The sequence below is a fragment of the Benincasa hispida genome, chromosome 9, assembly GCF_009727055.1.
Source record: "Benincasa hispida cultivar B227 chromosome 9, ASM972705v1, whole genome shotgun sequence".
NCBI classification, from domain to species: domain Eukaryota; kingdom Viridiplantae; phylum Streptophyta; class Magnoliopsida; order Cucurbitales; family Cucurbitaceae; genus Benincasa; species Benincasa hispida.
This window is the reverse complement of record NC_052357.1, coordinates 79187097-79205995: the sequence shown is the minus strand read 5'-3', so window position 1 is coordinate 79205995 and position 18899 is coordinate 79187097. Positions and strand designations below refer to the sequence as shown.

The following is an 18899-nucleotide window of genomic DNA, read 5'->3' as shown; positions in this document are numbered from 1 at the left end:
ACATAGAAGTTGTGGCCACTATGTTCAGACCCGAAATTAGCCCTTAAGGGATCAATCTATCTACTAACTTCTGCTTCGGGAAGGAGTGAATTTCATCTTGTGTAACTGAGTTCCCAGCTCCCAAATCAGACAAATCCCCAAAAGCGTAGCTTGTTGAGTTGGCAACCTGACCACTATCACCCATACTAATCAAATGACCGCTCTCAAAGGCAGGAGTTCAAAAACATTCAGGATTAAGGTCATGTCACCTATGATCGTTTAGGTGAGATGTAAGTTTCAAGTATCAACAGCAAAGAGACGAATCATTTCGTGGTTCGGTCTTATACAAACTCTTTGTATAGGACACCCCCGCTCGCATGTCTCCACATGAATGGTCAGGATCAACCGTCTGTAGTAGTTCACAACACCTATAAACCTCTACAAAACAGGTTGTATTCGTAGTGTCACAAGGATCAGGTATCCCTCCTTAATCCTTATACTACATACCTTTTTAGGTTATCATTTAAGGCACGATTCACTTGTATATCTCATATACATGGTTAAATTTACATACAATAACCATGGAGCTTTGTTTATTAGATATGAGTAAATGTAAAATAAAATAACTCTTATTTTATTCATAACAATGTGTACGATATTTACAAACTACAAGACTCAGAGAGAATTAGGACACTAATCCCAACAATCTCCCACTTTTCCTAATGCCTCGGGAGACTAATGTACAATACATGAAAAATACAAGTACAATATACAATAAACTAGGGCATACTCTATACCCCACTATCATCTCTCAATTGCCCTAGACAAAATGCCACATGTCCCGTAGACCCAAACTATCCAGATGACCTTTGAACACTTTAGCCGTGAGGGCCTTTGTAAACGGATTAGCAACGTTGTGCTCCGACGTGATCTTCGTGATTATCACATCACCGCGATGCACAATCTCCCTGATCAAATGATATTTTCGTTCTATATGCTTGCCTCTACGGTGACTCTGAGGTTCCTTTGAATTTGCCACAGCCCCGTTGTTATCACAATAAAGATTGATCGATAAATTCATATTTGGAACAACTTCCAATCTGTAAGGAATTTCCTCAGCTAAATAGCCTCCTTAGTTACTTCACAAGTGGCTGCGTATTCGACTTCCATAGTAGAGTCTGTGATGCATCCTTGCTTTATGCTTCGTCGTACTACAATCTCTCCATTCAGAGTGAATACTAACCCTAATGTCGATTTATAAGAATCTATATCAGTCTGAAAGTCGGAGTCTGTGTATCCTGTAAGGATCAAATCCTTATCTTCGTACACGAACATGTAGTCCCTCGTTCTTCGAAGATACTTGAGGATTGTTTTGACCCTCGTTCAGTGATATAATATTGGATTGGACTGATAACGGCTGTTAATCCCTACTGCATAGTAAATTTCAGGTATGGTATATAACATTGCATATATTACGCTTCCAACAGCTGAAGCATAAGGAATCCGTCTCATCTCCTCAACCTCTTGAGGTGTCTTAGGACACTGATCCTTAGACAATACGATTCTATGCCTGAAGTGTAATAAACCCCTTTTGGAATCTTGCATCCTATACCTGATCAGCATTTGATCGATGTACAATACCTGAGACGAGGCTAAACTCTTATTCTTACGATCCCAAATAATCTAGATCCCTAGAACATACTGCACTTCACCCAAATATTTCATTTGGAACTGGGCGGCTAGCAATTTCTTAACGTTAGTAAGAAAACCTACATCATTCCCAATGAGTAGGATATCATCCATATACAGTACCAGGAAAGCTACTGAGCTGTTAATGATCTTCTTGTAAACACAAGGCTCGTCAACGTTCTGATCAAAGTCAAACGATTTAACCGCACTGCCAAATCTAATGTTCCACGATCTAGATGTTTGTTTCAGCCCATAAATGGACCTATTAAGCTTGTAAACTCTTTGCTCTTAATCTGGAACGAGAAACCCCTCTGGTTGAGCCATGTAGATGGTTTTCTCAAGATTACCATTAAACAAGGCAGTCTTGACGTCCATTTGTCATATCTCATAATCATAAAATGTGGCCATGGATAGGAGTATCCTAACAGACTTCAACATGACAACAAGTGAGAAAGTTTCCTCATAGTCCACTCCCTTAACCTGGGTATAACCCTTTGCCACGAGTTTAGCCTTAAAGGTCCGCCCTTTCCATCTACACCTCGTTTTCACTTGTAGATCCACTTACACCCTATAGGTTTTACCTCATAAGGCTAATCCACAAGTTCCTAGACGTTATTAGTGTACATAGCCTCAATTTCCTGGTTCATGGCTTTAATCCACTCATCTTTGTCAACATCCTCCATTGCTTGCTCAAAAGACAATGGATCCTCGACCCCATCATCAGAAATGATGTTCTGGGCTTCAGTCAAACCCACATAGCATTTCGATGGGTTCATAACCCTCTCACTACGTCGAGAAAGTCTCAACTCTTGAGATAGTTAACTAGATAAACCGATCTCAACAACTCTTGTTGATCTGTCAGTCTATTCAACAACCCTCGTTGAACCTTCAATAGTCTCACTAGAAGTCTTATGTAAACAAGCTTACTTCGTGGTTTATGATCCTGGATGTGGTCTTCTTCCAATAAGATAATATTTGTAAAAACAAATACTTTGTTCTCACTTGGATCAAAGAAGTATCCACCCCTCGTTTCCCTTAGGTAGCCTACAAAGAGGCAAACTTTCGAACACGGTTCCAACTTCTTTGGGTTAGTCACAAGCACATGGGTCGGACACCCCCAAATCCTAAAGTGGCGTAAACTACCTTCACGACCTCTCCACATCTTAAAAAGTGTTTGGAACGTTGTTCAAAATATAACATGAAGTCTCCATTGCAAAACCCCAAAACGAGTCTGGAAGATGAACATAATTCATCATAAACCGAACCATGTCGAATAAGATTCTATTTCTTCTTTTTGATACACCATTTTGCTGAGGTATACCTGGGGCTGAGAGTTGGGACGTAACTCCATGTTCAATCATATAGTTCTGGAATTTGAAAACCATATACTCTCCATCACGATCAGATCGTAGTGTTTTTATTTTCTTATCTAACAAGTTTTCAACTTCAGCTTTATACTCCTTGAACTTATCAAGGGCTTCAGACTTATGTTGCATTAGGTAGAGATACTCATACCTTGAATAATCATCTATGAAAGAGATGAAATATTCATACTTACCTCGAGCCTTAACATTCATCGGACCACAGAGGTCTGAATGTATAAGCTCCAAGGTTTTCTTGGCTCTATAATCTTTTCCAGTAAAAGATCGTTTGGTCATCTTGCTTTCGAGGCATGATTCACACACCGACAAGGAGTTTTTTTCTAAACTCTTTAGAAGTCCACATTTCACCAACTGCTCAATCCTACTGAGGTTGATGTGACCTAGCTTTAGATGCTAAAGATGAGTGTTTTCCTTAGGAGAAACCTTTGGTCTTTTAGCTGTTGTCGCTGTACTGAACATTTTTGTATTAAGCAAGGCTTTTATGACTAACAACCTTAGTACATACAAGTTATTTTTCATTGAACCAAAACTAACCTCCATTCTATTCTTGAAAATAAACACTTTACTCTCATAAAAGAAGACAGTATAGCCATTTTCAATGAGACAAGAAATTGAGATTAAGTTCTTATTGATACGAGGGACTACAAAAACATTATCCAGTAACATATAACGTTTCTTGTCCAAAAATAACTTCAGCCTGCTCACAGCAACAGTTGAAACAACCTCACCGTACCGACTCGAAGAGTCATCTCTCCCTGTGGCAACGTTTGCCAGGAACTAAATCCTTAATAAGAGGAACTGACATGATTAATAACACCTGAATCAAGGATCCAGGAAAAATCATCATTCTCTACCAAACACGTCTTTAAGACCAATAAATCATATTTACTGTATTTAGGCTTCCTCCTCTTTTAGAGAGTAGTGAGATCAGTATCAGAACCTAAATAAGCTCCAAGTTCCATTTAGAGAACATTTCTCGTCGATGAACTTTAACAGAGTCTACAACACTTGCTTTCTCTTCCTGGAGGTTATCTTGGGAACTGACACTACTGGTGTCTTTGTCATTCTTCCCTTTGTGTTTGAAAAGTAAGAACTGACGTTCAAACAATTATTGTAGCGAGTCCATGATCTCATGTGCAATGACCATGTTCTCAACCATTTTGGCCAACACATCAGGTATGCTAGCCAAAATGTGAAGTCGGGCCAACGAGCCTTCATCCACAACTCATATGCATTATGAACGCTTCACGGTACATCAAGGGTCGGGACTTGAGGACACTCCTCAACCATGAAAATCTCAAGGTCATTTACCATGAAATACATTTTAACAAACTCTTTTCCATTGTATGTAATCGGTCAAACTAGAGGCATTAAATTGAAAATCAAACATGTTGCTGAAAAACAAAACACATTGACCTACGTTAGGTTTTAAGAAAATACTTGTTGAAAAACATACAACATCCAATCTGGTTTAGTAAAACTAACATGAACCTTGTGTGACATCTAGTTTCGCAATGACACTTCAAAGGTTTCGGACAAAAACCGCCGAAGGGTGGTCAATTTATCCATCCTCTGAATCGAGACATTCTCAACCATCCGTTAATACCAGAACAACTCTTGCTTCTATAACGACTGACCATCATTGATTTGGTCAATAAATCATTAACTTACTTAATAATTTTTCGTAAGTGTGACCCGTCAATTTAGGCCCTAGAGTTCCACCCCAAGAAGCCAATCTGAAGGGAAAAATCTGATTAGGGCAAAAACTAAAGTGACCCTATCCATTTATGGAGTTCACCTTAATATTGACCAACTGCACAAAATCCAGTTGAAGGGGACGCTCCCAGGGTGCCATGAGGGAGTGCAAGAATGATCTCATGGTGTGAACCAATGAAGGAGACCGTAGAATGTGTTGACACACACCCTTCACCCACTTACTATAAATACTCTCTCTGTCCACCTTGATATTGACTCATGCAAAAACCTGTCTCTTATACACATCTAGATGTGTATAAGAGACAGGTCTTTGATCAACTGTCGCATGCCTGCAGAAAATCTATCTAATTCATCTTTCCAGGTAGGTTCCCAGGTAGGGGTATTTTGTTTCTGTCAGCTTAAGTACCCCAGCCTAGACAGAACCCGCCTTAGACAAAAGGTCCCTTATAGATAGATTTAATACAATTTTAATCTTTTATGCCAATCAATTTAATCATATTAAATCCCATTAGAAATTTGAACTTTGAACTTGGGTCTATCTCAATCCAATTTTAAAACACTTTTAAAACATGAATTCTCCTAAGTATGCATGCAACTCTTTCTTATCGATTTTAGTTATAATTTCCATTATAACGCTTATAACAGAAACAACAAAAACCATCCACAACGTGAGGCAAACACATACAAGACATTCATAACTTTTACAAATTGGCCTAAGTGTTATGCTCCATGCATTGTTCATTCATTGCTACTTTTATATAATACTTATACAACCAAGTAATGAACCAGGCAAACATGCTTCCATTCACCTTATACTATAACACTTATAATATAAAGATGATGCATGAATATGCTTACTCCATGCATAAATATAACTCTTATATTTCATGATGCATTCACATGCTCTCTTGTAATTTCATCATGCCATATTATAACACTTATAATACATGATGTAGGAATAATTGCATAACCTAAGGCAGGTTTCAACTCTATATGTCATACACTATGGCATATAAACAATATACATCACATGTACATTAAGAAAAAGTTGATGAATCGGGATAATTAGCCTCAAAATCCTCAAAAACTAAAGCTAACTATTACAAATAGCAAAGAGTCTCCAGTTCAAACAGGTGAACCAGGTCTTGAACCGTCCGGGTGAAGGAACGCGTCTCCGCTGATTGTGTACTAAACTTCTTGCAATCGCCTACACGAAAGAGTAAACGTTTTACTCAATCGTTTACCAATGCTTCCAGAGCTAAACGATCGTGTACCTTTACTATGCGGTGAAGCATGAGGCACACGATCGTGCAACGTGCAACGTACAACGCAAGCATTAAACGATCATCTAACGACAACGATGCGATGAAGCACAATCGTCTAAACNATCATCTAACGACAACGATGCGATGAAGCACAATCGTCTAAACGATCGTTGAGCGAGCGCGAGGTATCGTATACTGCGTGATCATGTTGTTAGTAACACTGTGATGAAACATGCTAACTACACGATCATTTAGTGTGCACACTTTTTATTAAACGATGGGCATCAAATGCTCCCACTCGATCGTTTACCTCTAACGTCCACGTGATCGGGAAACCAACACTACGCGATATAGCAAACACTTTCCCCCCATCGTTTAGTAAATATTACATGATCGCGTAGAAAAAATCTACACGATCGTTTAGCCAAATACCAACGATCGTTTACCTTAGGCTAGACGATATGACCAACCTTTGGTCCTCGATGAAATCCGCATCTCCATGCTTCGAAACTTCATCACGAATGACTCAACAAACTCAAACACTTTGATTTACAAACTCGATTGCTTGTTAATTATGCCCAAAAACGCAGGGGCCCTTACAAATTAACAAATTATAATCGAAATAAAGCTTTAAGCATAAGCAATTAACCCGTAAACATTCATCAACACCATCCACAAATGCATTTAACATTTAAACGCAATGCAGAAAACCTACTATACTGTAAAAAAAATTTAAAACATAAGTGAAAATTGGAATATCAGAACAATCTGACCCTGATACCAATTGAAGGAAATCAAACATGAGGATTTCCATGGGCAACGAAATGATCGTTCCAAATTCCATTTGAAATTGAACAATAACAATTACAGTCAAGAAACGAAAAACTAATAGGTCATGTAACAAATAGAAATTACAACATGCTTTAAGATAAACAAGGGATAAAGTATCATACCTTTGAAGACTTATTATTCAAACTCCCTCGTTCAGTCTCCAAACGTCCAAGACAGTAATACATGAACACTCGAACACAACGACCGTAACATAGCACGATCCACAGCAAACACCACACGAACACGAACCCAACGAACTGCCTCTAGAACCTCGATATTAATCGAGTTGAGTGAGGACACCACCACAATAGTTACCTTGGTATTCTCGGTGTGAGAATCCAGGAGTTGTGGCCTCTGTATGGACTTGGTTAGAGGAAGAGATTGAAGGAACAATAATCGTGTAGACGATTGAGCAAGTGGGAGATGACACGGTCTATCATATAGACATTGTGTTCAACCGTGTAGAAGAAGGTAGCCTATCATATAGACAATGCCCTACGATCGTTTAACTACGATCAGCTAAGAGAACTATCGTATAGTGACACTCCACGATCGTTTAGTCTTTCTATGAGCTATCGCTTAGTGAAACCATTTCACTTGATAGCCTTGTCATGAGTTTCTTTTTTAAAGTAGCAACTTTTATAATTTTAGGAAAACAATTTTCCTTTTATCTCACGGTTACCATAAAATCACCGATAACCTCTCACTCAATTGGTTATTAGAAAAAATAGAGATGATTATCAAATAATTAATATTATTGTAAATAAATATGATAATCAACTTACCATATTATATTTATAACCTATACTTTTAATATTTCATCTCATGAAACATATAAACCATTGTTCTTTTTCTATCTTATGACACTCAATGTAAATCATATTTACATTAATCTTCCACTTGATGTATCTCATACATCACACCAATTATATCGAATATCCTCTTGTCAATTTGAATATTTCAAATCAATCCCAATAACTGATTTTCACATTGAATCCATTGAGCTACCAAGGGGACCTTATGGACCTGTAGCTTGAAGTTTCAACGGTATGTGAATAACTGACTAAACTCTTTATTTACGGGATCCACCATCCGTTAACTGCCGGGCACTCCACTAAAGACTGACAGTTGCACTCTTCTCACTAAAGATATATTTTGTATCCATATCAACCAATCTACAGTGTGATAACCCTTCACATATCGCTCGTAAGTACAGCTGGGCCAATTTACCATTTTGTTCCTGTAATTACATCTAACTCCTTAAGTACCACTGATCCTTCTAATGAACATAAGTCATAGTCCTGCTATGACTGAGTGCTCTCTTCCAAAGAGAAGTTGTGACCATTATGTTCAAGACCCGGGATCAGCCCTTAAGAAGTAATCTATCTACTTACCTCTGCTTCGGGGAAGGAGTAAATTCCATATTGTGTAACTGAGTTCCCAGCTCCCAAATCAGACAAATCCCCAAAAAGGTAGGCTTGTTGAGTTGACAATCTGGCCATCTCACCCATACTAATCAAAGAACCGTCCTCAAAGGTAGGAGTTCCCAAAACACTTAAGATTAAGGTCATGTCACCTATGGTCGTTTAGGTGAAATGTAAGTCTCAAGTATCATTGACGTTATATAAAGAGAGACGAATCATCTCATGGTCCGATCTTATACAAACTCTTTGTATAGGATACCACCGCTTGCATGTTTCCACATGAATAGTCAAGATCAACCATTTGTAGTAGTTCATAACACTTGTAAACCTCTGCAAAGCGGGCCCTATCCGTAGTGTCGCAAGGATCAGGTAGTGTCACCAGGTATCCCTCATTAATCCTTATACTACAAACCTTTTTAGGTTATCACTTAAGGCATGATCCATTTGTATATCTCACATACATGCTTAAGTTTACATATAATAACCATGAAGCTTTGTTTATTGGATATGAGTAAATACAAATAAAATAACTCTTATTTTATTCATAACAATGTGTAGAGTATTTACAAACTACGAGACTCCGGGAGAATTAGGTCACCAATCCCAACATAGGTAACATGATCTGAATCCCGAGTGAGTTGTGAACTTCTGCCTATGAAGGCGGTTCTTTGATTTGTGTGGGTGAGAGTGACCAGATCACCGACTCAACAAGTCCACCATTTTGGGGATTCGTCTGATTGAGGAGTTGGGAATACAATTACACAATAAGGAATTCACATCTTCTCCAATGTCGGGGCAAGTAAATAAATTGCTCCTTTAAGGGCTAATTTTGGGGCTTGAACAATGTGGCGCCACACCCCCTCCTTGCCCGATAAGGATTTAATCACAATTGAACTATAATTTATTGTTTATTAGATGGATTAGTGATACTTAAGGGGTTAGATATAACTATAGGGGCAAAATGGTAATTTTGGCCCAACTGTACTTACGGGCAATTTGTGAATGGTCATCATACCGTTGTCTGATTATATCTAATGGATACAGAAATATATCCGTAGTACAAATAGTGCAACTGTCGGTCTTTAGTGGAGTGTCCAACAGTTAACGAATGGTGAATAATTTAATTAAAGAAGTTTAATTAATTATTAACGTACTGTTGGAGCTTCAAACTACAGGTCCATGAGGTCCCCTCTGTAGCTCAACATGAATTAATGAGAATCAATTTTTGGATTAATTTGAATTATTTAAATTAATTGAGAAAATTGATTATATGTGATATAATTAATTTAATCTAATTATATTTGATATTATTACTATAACGATTTTGATACATCATAATATAAAGTTTATTTGAGAAGAAATAAATATTCGAATATGATTCAAACATTAATTATATGAATTTGATTCATATAACTAAATTCAATATAAACGAGATTTATATTAAATGTCATTGGTGCGATAATATGAACTATAAGTTATATTATATTTGATACAATATAGAATTTATAAGTTATGTGTTATATTTGATATAATGTATAGTTTAATATATATATTACATGTCACCAACTATCTATTCGATCTTACCCTTAAATGGGAGGCTTATTAAGTGGTGATATTGAGCCACTCTCACCCATCCATATTAAGTATAATATCGAACAAACAAGAGTTCATAGTTAGCTCAGAATTTAGATCAAGTTAACTTAGGTAATAAAATTGAAATAGTCAGTTTTAACCGTAAACGGTCGTTATAAAGAAAGTGATTATTTCGTGGTCCGGTCTTATGCAAACATCTTTTGCATCGGATGCCCCCACTCACATGTCTCCACATGAATGACTTTGAGATCACATTGTTTATATCGTTTTACAAAACATGCCACATCCATAGTGTCGCCATGATAAAATACCCAATCTTATCCATATATTTATAGACCGTTTTAGCTATATACTTAAATTTGATCATTTTTATGTCTCTACATAAATTTTAAAAATATTCATGTTATAGCCATAAGTTCGTTTAGTTTATTGGATTTGGGAATCTATAAATGCAATTTATATGTTTAATAAAAACTTTAATGAAATAATCACAATAGCATCTTTATTGAAAATAGAAATATGATTAAAGTTTACAAACTGTGAGTTTCAAGACATATAACCCAACAATTTTCATATCTCTTATTGGATTAAGAGGTTAATCTAGGAAGGGGTGTGACATGCCCCTACCCCGAATTTGTTTAGTTGTTATATATATAGTTGAGCTATTGCTTAGTTAATTTTTTCCTTCTAATTTTAATTTTCTAATGTAATAAATTTAATTTTTATTAAATTCATAATAAAAGCACTAAATTATTGTTTAATCATTAATTTAAATAAATATATTTATTAAAATACCATATTCTTTCCTAAAATTTATAATTTCAATGTAAATATTAAATTTAGTTAATTTAAAATAATAAAAAATAAAATAAAAAGGACGCTTTTTTCTCACAGGGACCTGAATTTCAGAATGAGAATTTCTTGACCCATACTCTCACCCCCAATATAAGAAATGAGGTGGGGACGAAGATTAAAAATTTCCAAGGACACGAAATGGGGAGTGCATCCTTGCCCCAGTGGTTCTATTGCCATCCCTAACTTTTACCTCGAAGTTTTTTATTTTATTATTTATCTTTTATTAACGGTTTAAAAAAGAAGTTAAATTTTGAAAACTAAAAAAATAAAATTTAAAAATTTATTTTTATTTTTGAAAGCGGGAGAATTTAACTTTTGAATAGATGGAGAAGAAATAAACTTAATTAAGGAAAAAAAAACCCGTAATGGTTGCAACCTTATTTTTATAAATTACAAGCGGGGTGGGTCCATCTTCACGGCAGAACAGTGTTGCTAAGGCGTGGAAGAGAAGACAACAGCAACATTGGCTCAAAATCCAAATTTCCCTCCTCTTCCTTTGCGCCATTATTTCAAAACTCTCCATTCCAAAACCCTCTCTTCTTCCACCTTCCTTCCCCCTCAATTCAATTCCCTCTTCACTGATTGTTCCTCAGCCCTCATGCCCCTCCTCAACGCCGCCGCCCACCGCCGCCACCAGTCATCTGCATCCCAATCACCTCAATTCCACATACCTACTAATGCGGCCGATGACGACGACGATTTTCTTCCTTCTACCCAGACAGTCCTCTCCTCGCGATCTTCAATCTCGCAAAAACCCCTCGCAACCTCCGACTTATCCCTCCACATTCGCGCTCCCAAGAGGCCGAAGCCTTCTGCTCCGACCGCCACTGGCAAGGAAAACGTTCCCTCTATAACACATCGCGATGTTGGGTTTCAGCCGAATTTTGGTAGACATAATGGCGCTGTTGTTTTGGATGATGGTGAGGTGTTCAGAGCATCGGATACTGTTTTGGGTTGCAGTTTGGATTTGATACAACCGAGCATTGTTGGCTGCAGTTACGAAACTCATGATGTAAACTCGGGAGAGGAGATAGTTGATGGGGATGATGGTTTTTCTGGTGCGATGGATGAATGTAAGGGGTCGAAGGGAAAGGGGGGCTACCTGGTCAATTCAATTGAATCTAGGTTAGTGAATTCGAGAGTAGATTGCGATGTTGGGGTCAGTGGAAGTGGAGTTGACAAAGTGAGCAATGATGGTTTTGAGTCGGATACAGAGCTAGACTTGTTGCTCAATCTGCATTCGGAACTGGATGAGGAAGGCGGTATTAGTGGAGTGGGATTTGGTACCGAGGCAACAGATTTTCTGATGGATGAAGAAGGTCTGATTCAATGTCCTCTTTGTGGGGTTGATATTTCTGATCTTAGTGACGAGCAACGTCTTGTTCACACCAATGAATGTATTGACAAAGAGGACGCCCAAGCTCAAAATGTGAGTCCAGATAACTTTATCCACTTTACAAGTCTGAACTGTTTTTTGTTGTTATTTATAATTTTGAAATAAATGCAACTGGGTGCCTATACGTAATAGTTTACCGAATGTTATGCTTCTACCCGTGATAAATTTCTTCTTGCTTCATTATTTCCCCATTTTTTTTTTCTGTCTGCTTGCTACTAGTGTGAACTTCTGGTATGGGATTGTTGAAAATTTTAGCTTAAACGTTGAGATTCTATGAGCTACCATATACATATTCAAGTCATGAAAATTTTGAATCTTAAATTTCACACGCAGGCTGCTCTCACCCCTGATAAAAAGCAAACTTTAGGCCCTCAACAGTCAGGTGATAATTCCAGATTTTCAAATGTTCTAAGATGGTTGCATGATCTTGGTTTATCGAGATATCAAGACATTTTTGTTAGGGAGGAGATCGATTGGGATGCGTTACAGTGGTTGACAGATGAGGTGTGCTTCTTCAAGGCTTATTGTATGAATGTTTTTGTCTCTGAGATATTCTGCATGCCTAAATTTATTGTTAGCTAATTGCTACTTTATGATAGTTATCCATTCATCATAAGAAATTAATTCATGATAAAGTTCATCTACATATCAAAGAAAGCTTATGAATTTATCAAACAGAGTTGTACAACTAGATATCATTATATTAACGAAAGAACTATTATTTATCCAAGTAAAAGATTATCTGATGTTATTTCTATGGAGAGGGATAACCACATGATTATTTAATAAGTTGGTTTCTCATTCGGGCCTTTTTTTTATTTGAACAATTTGGAGGGAGTGCAACAACCGCCTCTTCTTCTATCATAGCTTTTTTTTATCATATATTTTTTTTCCTCCTCTGTCTTACTGTAATGCACTGCTATATAGATCTTATTCTCTCCTCTTTTGAGTTCTGACTAATTGAAAAATCTGCGGTGTAACTTTTTTTATTTGGGCTGCGCCCTTCATTTGTAAATTTCATACAAAAATGTAATTGCTTCTTATAAAAAAAATCCTCTCTTTTCTTTCTTTTTTCTTTTTAACTGAAATTTCATCTATTAGAATTTTAGATTATCTTTCCGGGTGAATTTTCCCCAATTCACTCAATCAATCTCTCTCGGTTTTGGATTCTGATTTTTGCAAATCTCTACTTTGAAGGATCTCAATAATATGGGTATCACTGCACTTGGCCCCCGAAGGAAGATCACACATGCTCTCTCCGAACTCAGAAAAGAATCTGCTGCCGTTGAAACTTGCACGAATTCACATGCTCCTTCTGGTACTGGGCAACAGAGTAACAATGGTTCAGATGGGCGTGAAGGATCAATCAAGGGAACTAATAGAACACCTGCGAATAAGCTGATCACTGATTATTTCCCTGGCTTTGCCACTAATAAGAAAAATGCATGCAACATCTCTAGTGGTCAGAAAGATGTGGGGAAAAAAATACCCGACTCTCTTAACAAAGGTAAAACTGCAAAAAGAAATGTAAGAAATGGGAAGCTTGGAAATGTTCCCGTCTGGAGTTGTATACCAGGGACACCATTTAGGGTGGTGAGTAATTCTAATTTGATGAACAGTTGTTTGTTGTCCGTTAGTGCTTTATTTGTTTATATATTATTTTTTAAACTAGGAATTCGTTATATTGGATTGCATGGCCGTTTAGTTGGGAAAGAAAATGAAGTCTTCTTTTATGGAGATCGTCTTCTTCCTGTTCAATACATGTCGATATTACTACTCGTTAAAAGATGGTTATGTATGGACATATTCCATTGCTAAGTGCTACGTATTGTTATATCTGCAGGATGCTTTTCGACATCTTAGAGGAGATTGTTTCCATTGGTTTCTTACTCACTTTCATATGGATCGTAAGTTAAAAATTAGTTCTCTCTCCTTTTCACTGTGTCATTTTTAGTCATAAGGTGAGTCAGACGAAAGTGAAATTTGCCGAAGAAATCCAACTCAATCGGTATTTCTCTTCAGTCTTCATAGTTTCAATATGAGTATGTGTGAAACATAATTGACCTTTTCCATGATACTCTTCAAAAACCTTTGATTATATGTAGCACATAATCGTTTTAAGTGTTTACTGAAGCCTAAGAAGCGTCATTCCTTGAAAATTTTAAATTATTCTTTCTCCAATAATTTTTCAATAATTAGGCTAAACTTACATTTACCATATGCAGAGCTTAGATATGTTTCCATTTATTTCTCTGCTGCTTTCCTTTCTATTATGAATTATAGGGTTATAATGTGAAGCATGAAAACTTTATTTTGAGCAGTGTACTTATGCCCTGTTTCACATTATATATTCTAAAATGCCTGGTGTATTTGTGAGCTACACACGTAGGATGCTTTTACATTCTGACATTCATCTATTTTATCTCCTATTAGATGATTTATAATTTTGAATAACTTTTGCACGTGTTCAAATTGTGTAGTCATGTTATCGTTGGGTGTTCCCACAACAAAAGACGTAGAGAAGAACAAGGGTTTGTTGTCTTGAGTACAGGATCTCTTGTAAAAAAAGAATATCTTTTATAAGATGTTAATTTGTTTGTTCGATTATTTTTGGCTTTTCTTCATATACTACGAGACATGTTACGACCAATAATTTGCCTATACATTTACTATATTTTTAACATCAATAAACTTGATTCTTTGAATATTATTATTTGCATGAAGGATATTAGCTTCTTAAACTTGGTTGTCATGTGGCTGTGTTGCACAATCCATGCTGAGTATTAAGCATGTGTCTCATTGCTATCCATTAATGAGGTTGCCCTGCTAGATCTTTATATTTCTGATCACATGAGGTCGATTGGTTCCTTAATGTTTGCAACAACTTTGAGATGGATATTTTCATTTAAAGCTGCAAATCTTAACGTGTAAAGAGGCACGAGATGTCCAAATTTTTATTAACTGAATGGCCTTTTTCTCTGACATCAATATGACTTTTATGCAGATTATCAAGGTCTGACAAAGTCATTTTGTCATGGAATGATTTATTGTTCGCCTATAACAGCAAAATTAGTAAACATGAAGATTGGAATTCCATGGGAAAGGTTACAAGTTTTACCTCTCGACCAAAAAATTAACATTGCGGGAATAGATGTAACCTGTTTTGATGCTAATCATTGCCCTGGTTCAATAATCATACTCTTTGAACCACCCAATGGTAAGGTGTGGTCCAAATTGGCTTTCTTTATTTTAATCATTATCATTCTAATCACTCATCATCCCTTTTCATATTCTATTTGGTGTACAACTTTTCTTCCCATCATGCAGGCTGTTCTACATACGGGGGACTTTCGATTTTGTGAGCAAATGGGATGCTTGTCGGTTTTTCAAACATGTCGTATCCATACCTTGATCCTTGATACCACTTATTGTGATCCCCAGGTAACTCTGTTATGGGGAATGAGGATTATGTTTATCACTTTGCTTATTTAGATTTACTTATCTTGTCTTCTCAAAAGAAATATTAGCTTCGGTAAGGCTCAAGATCATAATGTACGAGGCAAAACTATGCTTCAAATTCAGAGTCATTAATTGTAGATGTAGTGTGAGTTTACAGATCAATATGCACATGGTCATAGCTTTGAGTAAATGGAGAATGTCCAATAGTAAATGCCGAATAGTTGTTGACGTAATTGCTCAATTAAATTTCCATTCTTAAGTTTGAGATGTATGCATCCACATACGTAATGTTCCTCGTACTTGTGTCCACGTTCTCAAAGGTCATCATGGGCGTCCAAGTATAGTGCTGTTTTTTCATTTCTTATGATATGTGATTACCATTTAATTCTCTTTCATCGATTACTTGCTGCAGTATGATTTCCCAAAGCAGGAGACCGTTATACAATTTGTAATTGATGCCATTCAAGCCGAAGCTTTCAACCCTAAAACTCTTTTCCTGATTGGATGTTATACCATCGGTAAAATTTGGACATAAATTTCAGTCTTAGCTTTTACTTCGCGCTGTGCATTGCATGGTCTGTATTTTTTCTTCTTTTTTGGTCATGGGATATACTCTTACCATGATGCTTTGTCTTGTTTCTAACTTTGCTTAAAAAGATTGCACGAACTGCTAAATATCTTCAGTTATTCCTAACAGGAAAGGAACGACTTTTTTTGGAAGTTGCTCGTGTCTTGCGCAAGAAGGTGTATGTAACTGCAGCAAAGTTAAGGATTTTGAAATGCTTGGGGTTCTCAGCAGAGGACATGCAGTGGTTTACAGTGAATGAACGGGAAAGCCACATACATGTTGTACCTCTGTGGACACTTGCAAGCTTCAAACGACTGAAGCATGTGTCAAATCAATATGCAGTGAGTAGTGCAATTTAATCCTCATTTTACTAGGCTTTATAACGTCCTCATTTGTCCTCATTTGCATGTTTCACATGATTGCGATTCACTTACCTATTTGCATTGCACGTAATTACTAATGAGGTTTTGACCAGCTTTAGTATACAGGATTTGCAGTCCCAATGTATTATGATTTCTAGATGTGTGCGTTTTCTTGAATCAGTTCACTCGGCACACACATTATATATTGTTGTAGAAACTATAAGCGGTGTTTGACCTACGGAGGCGAAGTTGAGAAGAGTCGAGTTGTTAATTCTACTCCTTATTTGACATAAAGAGTTCGTGGGCCCTACAAATAAAATACATCAATCTTATGCCTTATTAACTCCTTACAATATGAGCTCCATGACTAAACAACTCTCCTCTTGCTTCAAACACCTAAGAGTTAAAAAAGGGGTTCAACTCATGCATTTGTTGTTCACCATAGGCTTGATGTTAGTAGAAAAGATCTCCGTACATGCATTGTTGAAAATGTACGAACTTATCCAAATAATCGTGTGAAAGAAATGACAACTAATGTAAATTTTATCCAACTATTTTTATCGTTTCCACTCTGGTTGTCTCAAGCATGTCACAATATTTCGCTTGATCCCAAGTTCAGAACAGTTCAAGGATGCACTAAATTTCACTTTAGTTTCTTCTGAAGTTGGAAAACATTGCATTGGTTGATTTTATTGTATCCAGAATCGATTCAATCTTATAGTTGCTTTCTCTCCTACCGGCTGGGCACTTTCAAAAGGAAAGAAAAAATCTCCTGGGAGAAGGTGGCAGCAAGGTACAATTATAAGGTAAATTTTTATAGAACTTGTTTTTAGATTTGATGAAAGATGTTTTCAGCATGCTTCATACAATAAATTTCTTGGATCTATTCATTATTTGGCCTTGTTCATTTGGATAGTCCGACTATTTTAGGAAAAACAGAAATTTGGAAACAAGGTATTGGATGAAATTAACAAACTTGTGGATTCTAATTTAATAACAATTTGTTTGATAATATATTTTCTATAGGCATGATCTTGCATAGTTGGAGGCCCTTGTAAAAAAGAGTTTCTTTTTTTGTGGGCTTGTTTTTTTGTATGTTCGTGTATTCTTTCATTTTTTTCTCAATTAAAGTTGTTTTCATAAAAAAAAAAAAAACCTAGTTATAGTTACTCACTGAATATTAAGTTGATTATGTTAAAATTTTGTAATATCATATAATTTATAATACATATTTTAGTTTAACAAAAACAAATTGTGTTTATAACATAAAATACTATATCTATTAATGTTTTTACTTTTTTTTTCAATATAATTTTGCATTTTAAAATTTAAAATTTAACATTTATATACAGATATGAGGTGCCATATAGTGAGCATAGCAGCTTCACAGAACTGAAGGATTTTGTAAAGCTTGTATCTCCTGTGAACATAATACCAAGTGTGAATAATCATGGACCTGACTCGGCCCGTGCCATGATCTCGCTTTTGTCATCTTAATTTGTTGACCACACTCCTAATAATGGTTGGGCCTCTCACATTTTCAACTGCACTACATATATTGAAATCAAATCTGCAGATTCACGTAAGTTAAATTTTACCACTATTGATCATCTCTTTCAGTTTTAGATAGCCATTTTTATATAATCATCTGATTTTAGTAAACTGTTTGTGGTTTATTAGGTTTGTATTGCCAACCAAGCCAAAACCATACGCATATTGTTGGCTCCTAATGGTCATAATTGTGGCTGAAAGGCACCCGAAGGTCAATCGTATCTTGATTTGAGGTATGCTTAGATTGACTCTTATATTTATAATTATATATATACTAGCTTAGGATCCTAGGAACTTGGTTGGCCTTATTAGATGATTTACTCTCAATATTCTGTGTCAATTTAGATATTCAATTGAATAGCTTATGTAACTTTTGATTTAGTAATATGCAAATTATAAATGCTATATGCACAATGTTGTATTCATATTCATTAGTCTGCCTAGCTATATTTGCACACTTGCATATTCCGTTTTCATTTGATCTAATCTTTGTCATCTCTTGGTTTATTATATTATTTATAGTTAGTACTTCATCCAGACAGTACTGATTGCTTAGACATTCTTTCATATTACGTCTTCGTTTATTTGCTTGTTTTTGTTTTGTTTTGTTTTTTTTTTTGTTTTTTTTTAAACATTAGAATTTAAATTTTAATATTACTTTTCTATTGAGAGTTGATATGTGTAGACTCACAAATAATTGCAGTGTTTGTGGAACTAAAATTTTCAGTATAAGATTGATTATTCATTATAATATCAATGGGGTTGTGGACTAATTAAACAAAACAAGAAATCAAACATACTTCTACAAACAAATACCAAGTTACCAACC

At 36.0% G+C, this 18899-nt stretch overlaps 1 protein-coding gene across 2 annotated transcripts; it reads left to right on the top strand.

The window, feature by feature from the left end:
* The first annotated feature begins 11174 nt into the window (after window positions 1-11174).
* LOC120085288 (DNA cross-link repair 1A protein) lies at window positions 11175-18547 on the top strand. 2 transcript variants are annotated; one of them, XM_039041201.1, is made up of 11 exons: window positions 11176-12163; window positions 12464-12634; window positions 13328-13723; window positions 13974-14037; window positions 15135-15352; window positions 15458-15571; window positions 16002-16107; window positions 16287-16498; window positions 17222-17325; window positions 17872-18101; window positions 18200-18547. In XM_039041201.1, exons 1-10 carry the CDS (start codon window positions 11333-11335, stop codon window positions 18014-18016), a joined length of 2361 nt encoding a protein of 786 aa, XP_038897129.1. In that variant the 5' UTR covers window positions 11176-11332; the 3' UTR covers window positions 18017-18101; window positions 18200-18547. The 2 variants fall into 2 exon arrangements, with proteins under 2 accessions (XP_038897130.1, XP_038897129.1); XM_039041202.1 differs by lacking the exon at window positions 18200-18547 and having other exon boundaries at window positions 11175-12163; window positions 17277-17325; window positions 17872-18004.
* Window positions 18548-18899: the final 352 nt, after the last annotated feature.